The sequence below is a fragment of the Dreissena polymorpha genome, chromosome 2 (assembly GCF_020536995.1).
Source record: "Dreissena polymorpha isolate Duluth1 chromosome 2, UMN_Dpol_1.0, whole genome shotgun sequence".
NCBI classification, from domain to species: Eukaryota; Metazoa; Mollusca; class Bivalvia; order Myida; family Dreissenidae; genus Dreissena; species Dreissena polymorpha.
The window spans coordinates 14,742,022-14,757,495 of record NC_068356.1 but is presented as its reverse complement, the minus strand read 5'-3'; the positions used below and the strand labels follow the sequence as shown (position 1 = coordinate 14,757,495).

Here is a 15,474-nt window from a genome sequence, read left to right as displayed (position 1 = left end):
ACCTTATCATTTGCTCACCTTCTAGTCGGAGCACCGATTTCGTTACACATCACTTTTGCCTCATCTTGACCAAACCCTTCCGCACAAACGGAAGCAAACTGTGTACTATAGAAGTCAGGATCAAGGAAATAAACCCTAATCCACCCAAAGTACGTGTTCACTCCAGGTTCCAGAGTGATGCGCGATTCTGCAATAAAGCAATATACATGTATGCTTTTATTTTATCAACGTTTTAAAAACAAATGCACCATATATTACATCTAAAAACTATGAGATAATATCACACATGAAACAAGTGCTTAACGCATTTTTACTACACAACGAACGCTGGTAACGAAATACTAGTTTCATACGATAGGTTGAACATGGCGCTCATGAATATTCCGTTCAAATTTGCTGGAAAGAGCAGCCGATTCTATATCAAGATAATACATAGTGTTGACATTTATGACGGATGTTTGAAGTACTATGTTTAGAACCTACAAAAGGTATTATTTTTTGTTGTCTAGTTCAATATTGAAAATTGACTAAATTTTCTGTTTGTTCGTATTCAAGTATGTGTATATGATGTAAACGATATTTTGGCCATAGATATGTGTAAAAAATACTACCTTGGTGAAAATGTTATTTGCATTATATTACAATCGTATGTATACTACTGATACTGCTGGAGTAGCACCACTGAGCCAAATATGCGAATAAGATGTTCATGCCAGTGTTGATCAATATATCATACTCTAACGCGCGAACGCAAATACATTTGTTCGTCGATATTCGATTCTAGCACTGTCGAATGATTGACGATAATAAAAGAAGGACAAGCTTTAATCTTAATGTATAATAATACAAAACGTATACATTATAATTGTTTTATAACATTCTTTTAAAGATGTCTAACTTAAGTCACATCGTTACCAAACCGCATATTCTTAAAAAAAACACTACATAACGTTTATGTTATTATCAAATTATTCGAAATTTGCATAATAAATTAAAGAGTGCATAATTATACTTACTGCATTCAATCTCTAACGGATATGCTGCGTTACATGTTGTACTCATCCACGGATCAGAATCGCATTCAGTAATAGACTTTTCAAAGCCAGTACAGCGCAGATTGACTATAGTGAAATTAGTGGAAGTCTTATACCTGTTCTGGAAGTTAACTGGGTTTCCATATCTATTTAAACATAGAAAAGATGCATACTAACTTAGTTTCGTAAGAACTATAACTTTTACTAAGAGTTAAAATCAATAAATCGTCAACAAAAATGTAAAATGCGAGATACTAATAATCATTCCAGTCAGTAAAGGCTTTTATCCATGTACAGGCAGCTCATTTAATGTTTAGTTCAGTATATATTGAAATATGTATACGTATATTTAAATCCTGCCGAGCGACAAATGACTGTTCCCACATTGTACACATCCGCTGGTGGACAAATTGACGCGTTTGTACCGTTGTAGAAAACTTCAACCCATCCTTGGCTCTCAGAAAGCCCATCTCGAAGCTTTACTTGCGCCACTGTTTTTGCAAATGTAGATAATTCTTATAATAAGCTGCACATACCTCTTTTTAATATATCAAAGTGTAAACTCTCAATTTTTAGAATAACTTAAGCTCAGAATTTAAAAAAACATCGCATAAAAAGTCATACATAATACTACAAAACATACAGCTTAAAGTATAAGATATTGTATAAATATAAAATTTTCGTTGAAATCGACTCATTTCTTTAAACTCTTTCGATTACAAAAGTCGTGGACACCGCACACCTTCACTTACCGCAGTCTATCTTAACACCTTGAGCGCTTGTACAATTGTATGGGACCTCAGTGTATCCTCTACACTGCGAGATGTCAACTTCGTCGCCTCGACATTGCAAGTGGCCGTTGAAGGAAGTCTCGTTGCCAACAACGGACGAATTCGAATTCACAGCGTTTCTTGTGAAAAGATACTTACGCATGTCAATTTAAGTGTATAACTTCACAAGCAACATACTACATCAACATTTGGTATGGTGTTCGTTTATCATAAATACACCAATTGTAAACTAATTCAAATGTTAAAGCACATACAATTTTATTTAATGAACCGCGGAAGTGCGTCTAAATTAAACAAATTTTGGTATTTACCGCCTTTAAAATAAAACGGTTGATCATCACTAAAAACATAAAAAAACAGAACACAACATACTGAACATGTTTATGCCCCAACATACGACAGACCACGTATGCATCCTCTATTTCAAAGCCCTCGGAGCATGTGGTGTACCAGGTTTGCTGCACCTTTACGTTTAATACACCATGGATGTACGGTTCGCCGTCTGTCAACTGGATTGCTGTTTCTGCATTTAACATTTCACACTTATGCCAATTGTGATTCACGATTAGTAAATTGCATTTATCATATACAATACATGCACTGAACGTCTCGTAACGAATCTAAAAGCGTGAACGAACAAATATAATTTCTTAATGCGATTTGACAACTATAATATATAAATTATCATACGATAAAACTGAAGAAAGCAAAAAAGAGCATACGGCAGTTAATTCCTAAATCCATTTGATAAGATTTTGCATCCACTGTGCTCTCTGTACACTCAGCAATGTCAGTTTCATTTCCATGACATCTCAATTTACTTACGACCGAATATATATCTTCATTCATAAATTTATTTCGAAGGAAGTCTTTAGCTGGGTTTTGATTAATATCGCTGGAATTTCAGATACGTTTCTACACATTATTCTATACATTATTCTACAATATTTAACATGATATACAATTATTATTATTATTACTATTATTATTATTATTATTATTATTAGTATTATTATTATTATTATTATTATTATGATCATAATACAGTATGAATGAATTGTTAACTAGTAATACAAATATTATGAAGAAGTTAATAAAATAACATTCATTTACCGTGTGAAATTGTAGCCCAGTAATCTACAAACCGTCTTTATGGTGTTGGAGTCTGCAAACCCTAGAATTGGATTTGATCTTGAACCAGTTCTCACTGTTAGCGTGCCCATGTATTTAGTTCTTCCATTCACGAGAGACATGTCAGTGGCTAAAAATATATAAAAAATCGTCTCGTGAAATGGAAATCGAATACAAAGTAACAGTGAGTGTACACAGATATTATTTATGTTTTAATTTACCGCGTACATCTCTTCGAACATCTATATAACAAAGATATTTACGAAGAGCAACATAATAACTCATTCGTAAAAACATTATATTATACAGTTAAATAGCATACTTAATTATGACGAATGTTAACACAATTAAAGATTGTTTTCATCTTTAAGGTATATACATTCAGATTTCAGTTCTCACATTCAAAGCATTTAAAACTTTATTTGTCAGTGTTAGATATTTTTGCTCACTCCTCATCAAAATACGTCTCCGTACTAGTAATTCGTACGGTATTTGCTACCTCTATTTTAAATAAGCTACACATATACATTAATTGAAGGTAATTGTTTGATCTCACAGTACGAGTACTTACGGCAGGTCACTGCAATGATGCGCGAACACGGTCTAATGGTCACATTTCTGCACCTAGCTATGTCAACTTCTGACCCGAAGCAGTTCATTGACAAAGAATGTGTGTTGTGTGGTGTAACAAAAGTTACATTCGATAAACTAAAATAATATATATATATTATACACAATCAGAACAAATTCGAAATTTATAGAATATGAATGTTGTTTGATAGCTATATGAATCTTGATCCGGATGATTCAGTCTCATGTAGTGAACCATTTTACTAAAATGGACCTTTTCACAGATTTTGGCAGATATTGAAGTTTGTTATGAAATGCTTTATATTGATAAATGTAACATTGGATATTAAAAGCTCCAGTAAAAAACAATCATAAAATTAAAGAAAGAAAAAATGTAACCATAAATTGGGCTCGAATCACTCACCCCTGAAGTAAAAGTCTAACGCTTAGACCACTCGGCCATCAGTGCTGATACAATGAGTGATGTATTGTATACTTTATAAAAGCTGTACTCGTAGTGTCACACAATATAACGACAAAAACATAACTCTCCAAATTATTCGATCGTTTCGCGTTCCAACGTTTTATACTTTTCAGGTTTTTAAATCGTAAAAGATGCATATAATGGATATTTTGGAGAATATTAAATGTTCAATAGTACTGTTTCCTCTCAAATATCATAACTACAAAGAAAATTTGCGAATCTGAAACAATTTCGTTTTAATTTTGTCAATTTACCAAAACGTGAAAAGGTCCATTTAAGTGTTATATTTGAACAGTAACTGTTGTCGTTTTTAATATCAAGTGAACGTTATAAGTAAGTTTGTATTCATTTTTTATATGAAAGCGAGATTTTGACTGCATAAGCCCACAGGCGATAAATGTAAAAGAATTTTAGAAGAGTATTCATTGGTAAGTTATTGCTATTGACATGTAAGATATTTTTTAGTAATGTTTATAAGTAAGAGATTACCTGTTACTAAATCCTAACATTAGACACACGACATGTGCATTGTTAGTGTTTTGTTCCGCAATGCCGTTATCGAAACAAACATTTATCCAAGACGAATTTTGGTATATTTCAACGATTCCAGTATAAATATTCGTTGTATTTGTAAGTCTTACAGGAGAGTCTGAAAGGATAAAATTTAGGCAATGTTAGGAAATATGTAATAATCAAATAAATTGAAAAATAAAGTTCTTTTTCTATGATAGATTACCATAATATGATAACATTTAAGCAGTGAATATACTCAATAAATGTAAATTAACTGAACGTAAATAAAGGAACGATGGGCACAATATACTTCAGCTATGAAAGGCAGGAGAGCCTCAGTTTACGGAGACAGCGTTATAATACTTTTCAACTTGGATTTATTTAGAGCACTCTATTGAACTGACTTACTGCATCGAACGTAAGCTGGGTTTCCGCTTTTGCACTGTGTTAGATTCCAATTTGAAGCTCTACACTGCTGAAAGTCCTTTTCATCGCCAGAACATTGAATATCGTTCACTAAGTTATTGTTATAGATAAAACCTGGCCGAAAGTGTTCTTGATCTACCAGGACGTGATTCCTTTATGAAAGAAAGACTATTTAACTAAATAAAGATTACCTCATTAAGCAATTGACACGTCCATTTGAAGATTTATTAATAAATACAAAAATCAAACAATGCGCAGCAAAATATGCAATATAACATGGTTGCAATATATTTGGTTCCACTTACAAGTTGCCTCTCAAATGACGTAATGGAAATGTTACCTGGAAAAATTGTAGTCCAGCATATTGCAAAATACTGTTTGCATTTCTGCAGTCAAGTTGTCGGTACAAACGCTGCTAGTGACGCGTTTATTTGTTATTTGAACATAACCCATGTAATCGGTCCAACCGCCATTAAGTTGTATTGGAGATACTACAAAATCACGGATAGACAAAATACCTCAATATGATTTTTAATGCAAACACATTTTGAGACTATTTATTGCATTAAGTATGATGTGCATTTTACAACCGCCCAGTGTTAATATTAAATAGACTTTGTCTAAACATACTTACAACAATCAATTGCAGTATAATATGATGATGAACAGGAATAACTGCCCCAATCCGACGAAGGGCACAGTGATATGTCGCTCTCATTTCCTTGACATGATAAATCATGAAACAGACTCATTCCATTATAAGCATACACATCGGTCAGGTATCTGGCGTCACTAGAATTGAAGTTTTCATTGACACATTACAACTCTTGTACTATTAAATATATGCGCCTTCATAAATTAACAAATTAAACACTTTAATAACATAACGAAATTACCTTGAGATATTGTATCCGAGTTGTTGACATAGTATTTCAAGGTTAGCTTGCGTCTGTGATGAATACTCGCGACAATATGACATCCAGTTGCCTTCGTAGAATATATCTACTCTTCCGGAATGTTGTGTGGTACCTCCAAATAACCTCATAGGTGTGTCTATTACAGAAATTGACTGTTTATTTTTAAACAGAGATAACCATGCATACACAAAACATCTAACTCAGTTTGAGCGTATTCATATGATTTGATTTTGGGATTCAAAGAATTATAAATTTAACAATGAAGTTGTGAACTTTTTATAATATGCAATACACACCTTGCACTCTACAGTCCACCGTTGCAACATTTCCGTTACCACAGTGCGTGACATTCCAAGGGCTTGACTTACATTCGGAAAGATCGGATTCATCGCCTTTGCAAGAAACATTATCAAGAATTTGATCATACACACCGCGTCCGAAAGGAGAATTCAGCAAAACTGAAGCGTTCCTGTGGACAAAACAACAATAATAAAACTTAATTTGTGTACATACATGTATGTAATGAGCATATTACATGCCATTTCAATATCCCCAGCGTGATCGGTATTAAATCACGTTCATATTTACCAAAGTCTTATCCCGGCCTTTCTGCATACAACATTTGCATCCGAAATGTTAAAACCGTCAGAGCAAATAGTTCCCCATTTTCCCCGATGAAGGACTTCGACCCTTCCCGAGCGTGCACTGCTTCCGTTCACCAGGCGCACGCTGCTGTCTGTATAATAATTACATTTACCGCTAGACACATACGCGGACTTCTCTTTTCCATAACTGATTTACAAACTAGAACTTGTAAAATGGACACTGGAGCCATAAACGCTGATGCCACAACCAAAATTTGTTAATATATACAAATGGAGATATATTTATTTATATAGTTTCATCTCAATTGATTTTTCATGTTTGCGTTACACATGACCCAAGTTAAATAAGGGCCATATACATCCATTGATGTGTACAGTAACACGTGCTTATGAAAATGTTGTTTTTTACATACAAGACATAACACTGTTTTGAGCAACGTTCTACAAAAAAACGACATTAAGAATAAAAAGTGCATATATGAATACCGAATGCCTCCTTTTGAAGTATTGGATAAAACAACATGTTTGTATTAAAACATTGTATTGTATAGATATAGGCTCTTATACATCACTTAAAGTACTTGTACATTTTGGCCATAAAATGTCTAGTATGTATGAGCTTATATGCTTTTCATGACATCGGTGTAAGTAAGCCCACTGCTATGTTCTAAAATACAGTATCACGACAGGGTTTTAACGATATAAACTCACTGCAAGCGATTGTTTCCGGAGTACAATTTGACATTACACCCCAATTTTTAGATCTGCAGTCGGAAATGTCACTTTCGGTTCCTCTGCATTCTAACAAACCTATTCCTTGTTGTGAGCCATATGTACTAGGCACGATTTGGTACCCGCTGTGGAAAATGACAACATTATGTATGAAATATAATCCTGCAAGATGTCTATAACTGGACATTTATCATGAACATTTGACACAATTTCTCGAAAACTCCTAAACATTTCATAACATTTCCACAATTTTCACGAAAGCAATTATGTAAACTGCACTGCACAATCTCCATATGAAGAGGATATTGCGCGTAATTGGTTCGAACCGCATAGGATGAAAAATATACAATTTTCAAAAGTGTTTGCGAACAGGTTTTTTTTTACAAGATTAATAGCAACACAATCAAGAGAGATCAGAATATATTACCCATGTTATATGCAACCATAATCATATTTATGCGTAGTCTCAGAGTAGTTAAGGCATCGACGTCATATTTGTAAAAAATAAACTGTACGTATTTGTATTACCTCATAAGAGTTTCATCTGCGAATAGTATGGCACAAATCGGTTTTGGAGAGAAATAAATTGTTTTTGTACGTTTCAATTCATGCTTTATTAATTATTTCCAAACCAAAACAAGTTTTCGATGGGAAGTGAGTGACCATATTAATACTTGTAATGTTCTCAATTCGAGATGGTTTTGTTTTCATACACATTTTGTGAAAAATAAATGGTTCGCGAACGCGGAAGTATGTGGCCTTACGTTTACACTATAAACTACTTTATTACTTACTCCTAAATTGACAAAGATAACATTATATCCAGAGTGAAATACTTTGAGTCTAAATTGATCCTCTGTAAATAACAATTCCTGCACAATTCGTGCTGTCGCTTTGTTTTTGTATTAGCAAATCGTGTGACTGTCAAACATCACGAAAACTTACGTATCTCATTCAAACCACTTTACAGAATTTCATAATGGGTATCTTATTTTCCTTTAATTTTATTGAATTTTCATTTACCGCATGTTTTTATGATAGTTATGAAGGAAAACACAACTATACAATAAAATATATGAAATTGTGTAAACTATTACAAGAATTCGTAATAACTATAAATTAAAAAATACAAGCCTTTGGTTGAAACCCAATTGTCTGCAAATAAGATCAATCTCTCCTCTGTCCATCTCACTGTGCCGACAGACTCTTATCCATGATCCGTTATACAAGACTTCTACACGCCCAGATTTAATGGATGTCCCATTATACAGACGTAGTGTGGAATTTGGAGCTGTGAAGACAATTTACTATGGAAACCATCTGGTAGGTTTTAATATAACATGTATAATATAACATAAAACATGTATTGCATGGCCAGAAATGATAAAAAGCGAACTATCTAGCACGAATAGATTTTTATCCGCGCCTAACATGCATCTACGTGTATATTTATGCATCGCATGTTTTTGAAATACTTTGTGACTCATTTCAGCTTAACGCAGAACCAAAGCTGCGGAAAAATGCTAACACGTAAGAAGCTTAAATTTGTTTTAATAACCATTTTTGATATGGCTTGGTTAAAAGTAAACACACGACCACAAACACTAAACGGTGGTGTAGTTTTACTTCGCCGCTTCGCTATGTTAATAATGTGTATACTTGTTATGCTAATTATTTTTTATGGGATAAAAATTGAGAATGAAAAATATATTTCACGTGCGCACCACAATTGATTGCAGCGTGTCTACTGTTTGGACAGACAGGGTCCTCATTCCATTTGTGTTGTGGCACACATCCTGATACGTCCGTTTCTGTACCGTTACATCCCAGACCGCTTAGTAGGGAAAACACGCCACCGAGTTTGTATTGGTCAACAGCATCGTGAATGGTCGGTGTCCTTGAATCAAGACACATTCCATGAAATATCATTTTATACATCTTAAATGTATTAATGGACACATAGCAAATGAAGTCAATACCACGTAAACCTCGTGTTAAATCAGGAATGAATTTTGCTATGTCGTTGTTCAAAAACGACATGTGCTAGCATTTTTTAATGTGTTGAATATTTTGGAATGTATCAACATTATATTGTTTGCACTGAACTATACATGGTTTGGATCGGTATTAAATAGTAATAGAAAAATAAATCAGTTATTTATTATGAACAGACGGTGTTTCCTTTATGGTGGTTTTGTTCAAACATCTTACCAAAACTGTGTTGTTTTAAGAGTGCAGAATAACGTTTGATACAAATATTGACAATTATCTCATATGTTCTCATTGACGTTTGTGCTTTAAATCAGTATCAGCGAAATATTGTACGAAGGGCGTAAGAAAAGAACATGTTCTCACAAAATGTATTCGAGTATACTCAAAAGTCTAAAGTTTAAATGTACAGATGATACAGTTAACGAATAAGATGACATGAACAAGTCCTTTTAGATAGTGGTATCACATTGTCTGAGCATTTTACTGAAGAGAATACATTGAGATAAAACAAAAGAGCTTAAGTGAAGTATAAGAGCCGTTCACGATACAATCAGATAAAATAGTTGTTGATAAGTAGCTCTTAACGACCAATGCGTATAAGAATTTCACTTCATCGCCATTGAATTGTATTATTTTAAACGTTTCACAGATACTTACGTTGTTGGGAATCCCAGCATCTTGCACAGTACAACCGCGTCTCCAATCTTAAGGGTAGCAAAGCACAACCCCTTCCATTGACTTGGATAAGACAACAATATGAATTAGGATTTATCTCGTCAACAATCTTTAAGAGTTTATGTTTAAATAGCAGATTTTGAATTCGAGGATGGTTAAAAGTTTATATAGGTGATACCGAAAACGAAAAATGAATGAAAAATATCTTTACAAATATGAAAAATCTAAAATAAAAAACGAGTGTCAAATTAGTTGAAATTTGGGTATAGCCTTTGTTGGTTAAAAAATATGAATTATACAACTATTATACACATATTAAATGTTTTTTGCATGCGATTGTATTCTTTTGTGTTTATCACTGAAAATTGTTATAACGTCATTTGTTTTAGTCTTAGTGTATATGTTTTATTTGATATTCATAGTATTTTTTTTTCTTAATTATACAATTGAACATTAAATCAGTTACATAAATATCGCGTTTCAACGAACATTGCACCTATTACCCTGATAAAACAAATACGCTTCACTTATTTCTCTATGAAGTTTTTTGTTTGCATTAGCTTTATTCTGCGTTTATTATATAATACCATCAACCGTGAGTTTAACCATATCATTATTATTTATTTACATGTTTACAATGCGCGCCTTTTAAGACCTAATGCTTACTTAATCAAATTATTAGAAATACTTTTTACCCATTGGATGACGTAAGTGTCTCATATATTTCCACTCTGCCATTAAACATTGTCGTGCCATTCAGAATTCTCAAGGGGGTGTTGGAATCTATTAACATAAACACAATAAATCTGCATTACGTTTAATATAATCTTATATACTCGAATGAATAATGCATTCAAAAGGCTAAACATGCGATAAATACATTTTACCGTTTATTTTTACAATCGTTTGAAAACCACGACCATACTTGTGCGAAGAAAACGCTTATGACAATATTTGTTTTATTTAATGAAAAGGTGAGTTGGATACAAATTAAGACCTACAGCAATTGATGCCGACTGCAGTGCAAGGTAAGCTGACATTGGTGTGCTTGCAATTGGCGATGTCCGTTTCGTTTCCAGAGCAAGCATATCCATGGTTAATCATTGGCGCACCATTTCCGTGAAAACGTCCATCCGTGTATATAGAGATGTTACTTTAATAGACAGCATTAACGTAATATTTATTTATGGCGTGTTAAAATGCAAATTGTAGTAATGCTGAAATAATATGATAATGTTAAGTAAATGTACTTTTACGTTTTAAATATCATAATAGTTTCTGTTGTTACATAGGAAACATTTAAGTTAACAACATTAACGTCTACATATGAAATAGCTTACCTTCTTTCAAATCCAAGCATGTTGCATACGATCTGCGCCGTCTTGTTATCAAAGTGATTAGAACAAACCGTTTTCCACTCCGATTTTTGACGTAACTCAAGGCGACCAGAATATTCGGTTGGGCCATCTATTAATCGGAGTTCCGTGTCTGCTCAAGGTACCAAAAAACCCTCAATTTATTAAACCATAATGATTTAAGGTTTTTGTTCATTAAAATGTGATATCAATTCATACACGTAAAAAACAATAATTCAATTGTGTGATTGCGATAAAGATGGTTTTAAAATAGAAACAAAGCAATGGATTATACATAAAATACTGTATATACATTTATAAACACCATTAAACGTTTGAACAACCGGTTTATTTCAGATTGACATACTGCATTCGACAGCTGCATCCTCGCTGTGATGACAGGTATTGCTTGTACCCCAGGGTCGCGATTTACAATCGGATATGTCGACTTCCTCACCTTGACAATACATGTCATCGACAACTATTTTTCCTTGTCCTTCGCCGTAGTAAGCCCCCGTCAAGGATTTGGCATTACTGAAGTCACAATGCACAAATGTATATGCTTGCATTATGAGGATTGTCATCGTGAAAAGAATAATGTGAAACCAACGAATATCTCTAGGCAATACATTAAACAGTGTCATTTAATATTAGTGTGATAAACATATAACTATGTTCCATTCTTCTAACCTAGTACCGAATCCGAGCATGCGGCAAATCACTTTGGCTTCCATGTCGTCGAAGTTGTCATCACACACTGTTCCCCATGCGTCATTGTGAAAAACTTCCACGCGACCGGATTGCTGGCTGGTACCATTCACAATTCGAATTGGGGTTGCTAAACAGAGGGACCATAAATAATGCAGTTTTCCTGCGTGTATATGCGTTTTACTGACAGATTAATCTATAAGTGGGCATAAACCCATATTTGTTCTTGTAATCTTACAAAAACCGTTATGTTTTGATTTTTTTATATTTGTGTTTTCGTTCTATTTGAAGCTAAGATAAAATATTCGGATCGATAATTCGTTCGTGAGAATCATCAAAGCATAGCTCAAAAGTAGATAGAAAAAGAACGTAAATCGAAACACATGTCATCAAATGAAGTCAACTCACTACAATTTACTGCTGCAACAGTTGAAGCAGAGCACGTGGCTAGTCGTTTGCGACACATGGATATATCGATTTCGTTTCCGGTGCAATTATACGCTGTTGAACTAATTGACGACAAATCAGCTGTCGACCTTGCAGACATCACATAGGATCCACTAAATCAGTAAATACATAGACGTATAGTTTGAATCCCAGATACCACTGTTATAGTTATAGCGAAGCGCAACACATCTAATATACTGATTTGCGACGGAAGTTTAGAAGCAAATATAGTTATGGTAATATAATTATAGTGAGAAAACATTGTTTCTATGTTTCTACAGATAGCATTTTATTATAATATTTGCCAAATTACTTTGCACTGTATCCCAGCATTCGGCAAATAACATTTGCTTCAGATTGTGTAAAATTATCAGCGCACAGGGGTTGCCAAATGCCGGTAATGTTCACTTCAACTTGCCCGTCATGCGGCGTGGATCCTTGCTCAATGCGCATATGCGTCCCTGCAAGGTAATTTAAAGTGTATACTATTTTTTCTTAATAGAAGACAATCAAACAGACATGTAGCGGAATTCGATATTTTAAATAATTCGTATTATTTAACAAGATAGAAAAATAAACATCATTTGGGCTGATGTGTTTTTATTTCTTAAGTGAGTCATTCTCCACTTGACGATGTCATGAATTGTGTAAGTTGTCAAGGCCTGTTTCTAAGTAACATTCAAACATTCTTCACAATTAATTTAATTCTGGTATAAATAACAGAGTGGGTTACATAATATTATTTTTTATGAATGACTAACGAAACTCCGGAATATTATCAGAACAAAAAATCCTATAAGTTACACATTGCCTAAATGAATTAAACTGACGGAACGATATACAGACACGACGCCATTTGAAAAAAAAGTCATTTTACCCTCAAAACGTATTTCCGAGTTGTCTGACTATGAATACTAATGTAATGCTAAGACATGTGCACGACCAAACACTCGTAGTGAGTGTAAACACGGCCGATACATTCAAATCATTTTGTACTTCACACTTATTATATATCAATATGCAATAAAAGTCAAACATATTACGGCAATCGACGCCAATATCTTCTGAGTTGGAGCAGTCAGTTGCTTCCCAGGCCTGGTGTGAACAGTCCGCAATGTCAGTTTCATTACCAAGACAATTTAAACTGTCCAGAAGTATGTTCCCGTTTCCAGGCCCATACACGGATGGTTGAATATATTTTGCTGTTCTATGATTTAAATATAAATACATTTTTGAATTTTGTAAATTGGAAAGCATAGTTAACTTATTATTAAAAAGCATGCATTAATGTACATTGTATTAAAAACCAAATTGCAACCATTTTGTTTAATGGGAAGTTTAAATATGTGCCAATTAATTTTACTTTTCAAGTTATAAAGTTATATAAGTTTAATAAAATAATTTTATCACGTAGTAATTTCGCCCGTCAATAAATATTTTAATGAAACTTATGCTTTATTCTTTAATTTAATTTAATTTGTTGTATTACTCTGTGTCCGTGAATCCGAGCATTCTGCATACGACCTTGGCGCTATTGACTGTGAAATCATCATCACAGACTGTTCCCCATTTTCCATTGTACTTTACCTCTAAGCGACCGGAGTACGGCGTCTTGTCGCCCACAAGGCGGATATCAGTGGCCGACACTTTAATAGTATTGATCAGCTCAGCAAAGACATGAATAAATTATATTTGTATTATGAATATTTGCCCACATTGTAATATATGCAAGTTAACTTAAGGCTGTTTACATAAATGTTGAAACAGTAATTAATATAACATACTCCGTAGTTGATATTAATTAGCTGCTGAATGGAAATGTATAATATATAATCGTACCTGCGTAACACTGCAACAAACCTAGTACGGTAAACACAGTTGGCTTGACAAGCATCTTTGCGCTATTCCATTTTAATCATGAGCAATGTTGGCAACACTGCCTCTTATCCTAATTTTATATCGGACGATATGAAAACACTCGACCAATAGGATTTGAGCATTTCACGATGGACTGATAACACAAGTCACATGTTTATTAAACGCCGAACCACCTCTTCGCTATGATTTTGAAAGGCGGATATCAGCATGTTGTGTGAAGTAAAGTTTGCTATTTGTTTCCGTGTAAATATTATCGTTGTCATGTTTTTAAAGATGTAAATATAAAGATTTGTTGCCGAATGATTATTGACCCTAGTGGTTTTGTGATCATCTCTAGTATGTTGTGGGGTTCGACATCATATCAACCAGTTTTAAACAAGCCGAATCTTTTGCAGCGTCCGTTCCTAGGCAGTACACACCATTTTAACGGTTATTCTGTTTGGTGTTATTATGCATATGTTCATCTCTTTTGTAAATTCAAGTCTAGCAGATAGCAGATGATGAGAATGTCTCTTGAGTGCCATGTTCCCACTGTTTTTATATTGTAAGAATACATTTTAATTATAATTAATAAGGCTGCAATCTAATATCCTTACTTACACGATGTAAATAAATGACATATTAAACAGTAGTGATTTGTGAAAAAAGGCATGCTTTTGTTTAAATCATAATCATCGAACAAATGTATTGACATATATTTTGCGGCCGTGGTTTTAAAATCGGAAATGTACATGCTAGATTTATTAAGATACTAAAACCTGGCATAGGTCTGATTTGCTTGTGCTTAAGTCCTCTTTCCTTGTGTTTTTCTGTTTACATAAAAGGTAAGTATATCTGCTCTTCAGTTTCTGCCCAGAATAATGAAGAGGAAGTGACTTAGAAACAACTTATGCGCCTACGATTTGAATAGAAATGTTAACGTTGTAAAGTATACTTTTTGATTTTGAGCAACGTCAAATGGAGTAAGAAAGCTTCGTTGTAAAAACGTATTGATGAAGTTTTGAAATATTGATACGTTTGACACACGCTAAGAATTATTCTTATTATCAAAAGCGTTATTTTCTATCACATGGTAATTTGGCTGCTCAACTTGAAATATAATTTTCTTAATTTTCTTACTTTACAAAGAAATATCATGACAAACCATTATTTCGTCAGGAATTGTTGATGATAACGTAACTCATAAAGATTAAATGCTTCACATGCGTTTCATGTT

General features: G+C 33.6%; 1 protein-coding gene across 2 annotated transcripts in view; it reads right to left on the bottom strand.

Annotated features, from left to right (window-relative positions):
• Positions 1-14,351, bottom strand: part of LOC127865958 (uncharacterized) — a 38,446-nt gene extending 24,095 nt beyond the window's left edge. For both annotated transcript variants that reach the window (XM_052406114.1, XM_052406115.1), the window contains exons 1-29: positions 14,220-14,351; positions 13,870-14,026; positions 13,424-13,587; positions 12,694-12,841; positions 12,342-12,493; positions 11,916-12,063; positions 11,593-11,759; positions 11,211-11,358; positions 10,872-11,023; positions 10,566-10,653; positions 9,853-9,933; positions 8,928-9,100; positions 8,338-8,494; positions 7,183-7,328; positions 6,455-6,602; positions 6,163-6,335; positions 5,846-6,002; positions 5,584-5,741; positions 5,290-5,440; positions 4,932-5,101; positions 4,500-4,659; positions 3,528-3,664; positions 2,939-3,086; positions 2,548-2,720; positions 2,198-2,348; positions 1,787-1,944; positions 1,378-1,525; positions 1,017-1,180; positions 19-187 (exon numbers count right to left, since the gene is read on the bottom strand). In XM_052406114.1, the coding sequence (XP_052262074.1) occupies positions 19-187; positions 1,017-1,180; positions 1,378-1,525; positions 1,787-1,944; positions 2,198-2,348; positions 2,548-2,720; positions 2,939-3,086; positions 3,528-3,664; positions 4,500-4,659; positions 4,932-5,101; positions 5,290-5,440; positions 5,584-5,741; positions 5,846-6,002; positions 6,163-6,335; positions 6,455-6,602; positions 7,183-7,328; positions 8,338-8,494; positions 8,928-9,100; positions 9,853-9,933; positions 10,566-10,653; positions 10,872-11,023; positions 11,211-11,358; positions 11,593-11,759; positions 11,916-12,063; positions 12,342-12,493; positions 12,694-12,841; positions 13,424-13,587; positions 13,870-14,026; positions 14,220-14,274 (4,301 nt within the window). In that variant the 5' untranslated portion in view covers positions 14,275-14,351. The remainder of the gene's footprint in view (positions 1-18; positions 188-1,016; positions 1,181-1,377; positions 1,526-1,786; positions 1,945-2,197; positions 2,349-2,547; positions 2,721-2,938; positions 3,087-3,527; positions 3,665-4,499; positions 4,660-4,931; positions 5,102-5,289; positions 5,441-5,583; positions 5,742-5,845; positions 6,003-6,162; positions 6,336-6,454; positions 6,603-7,182; positions 7,329-8,337; positions 8,495-8,927; positions 9,101-9,852; positions 9,934-10,565; positions 10,654-10,871; positions 11,024-11,210; positions 11,359-11,592; positions 11,760-11,915; positions 12,064-12,341; positions 12,494-12,693; positions 12,842-13,423; positions 13,588-13,869; positions 14,027-14,219) is intronic.
• Between the last annotated feature and the right edge of the window lie 1,123 nt (positions 14,352-15,474).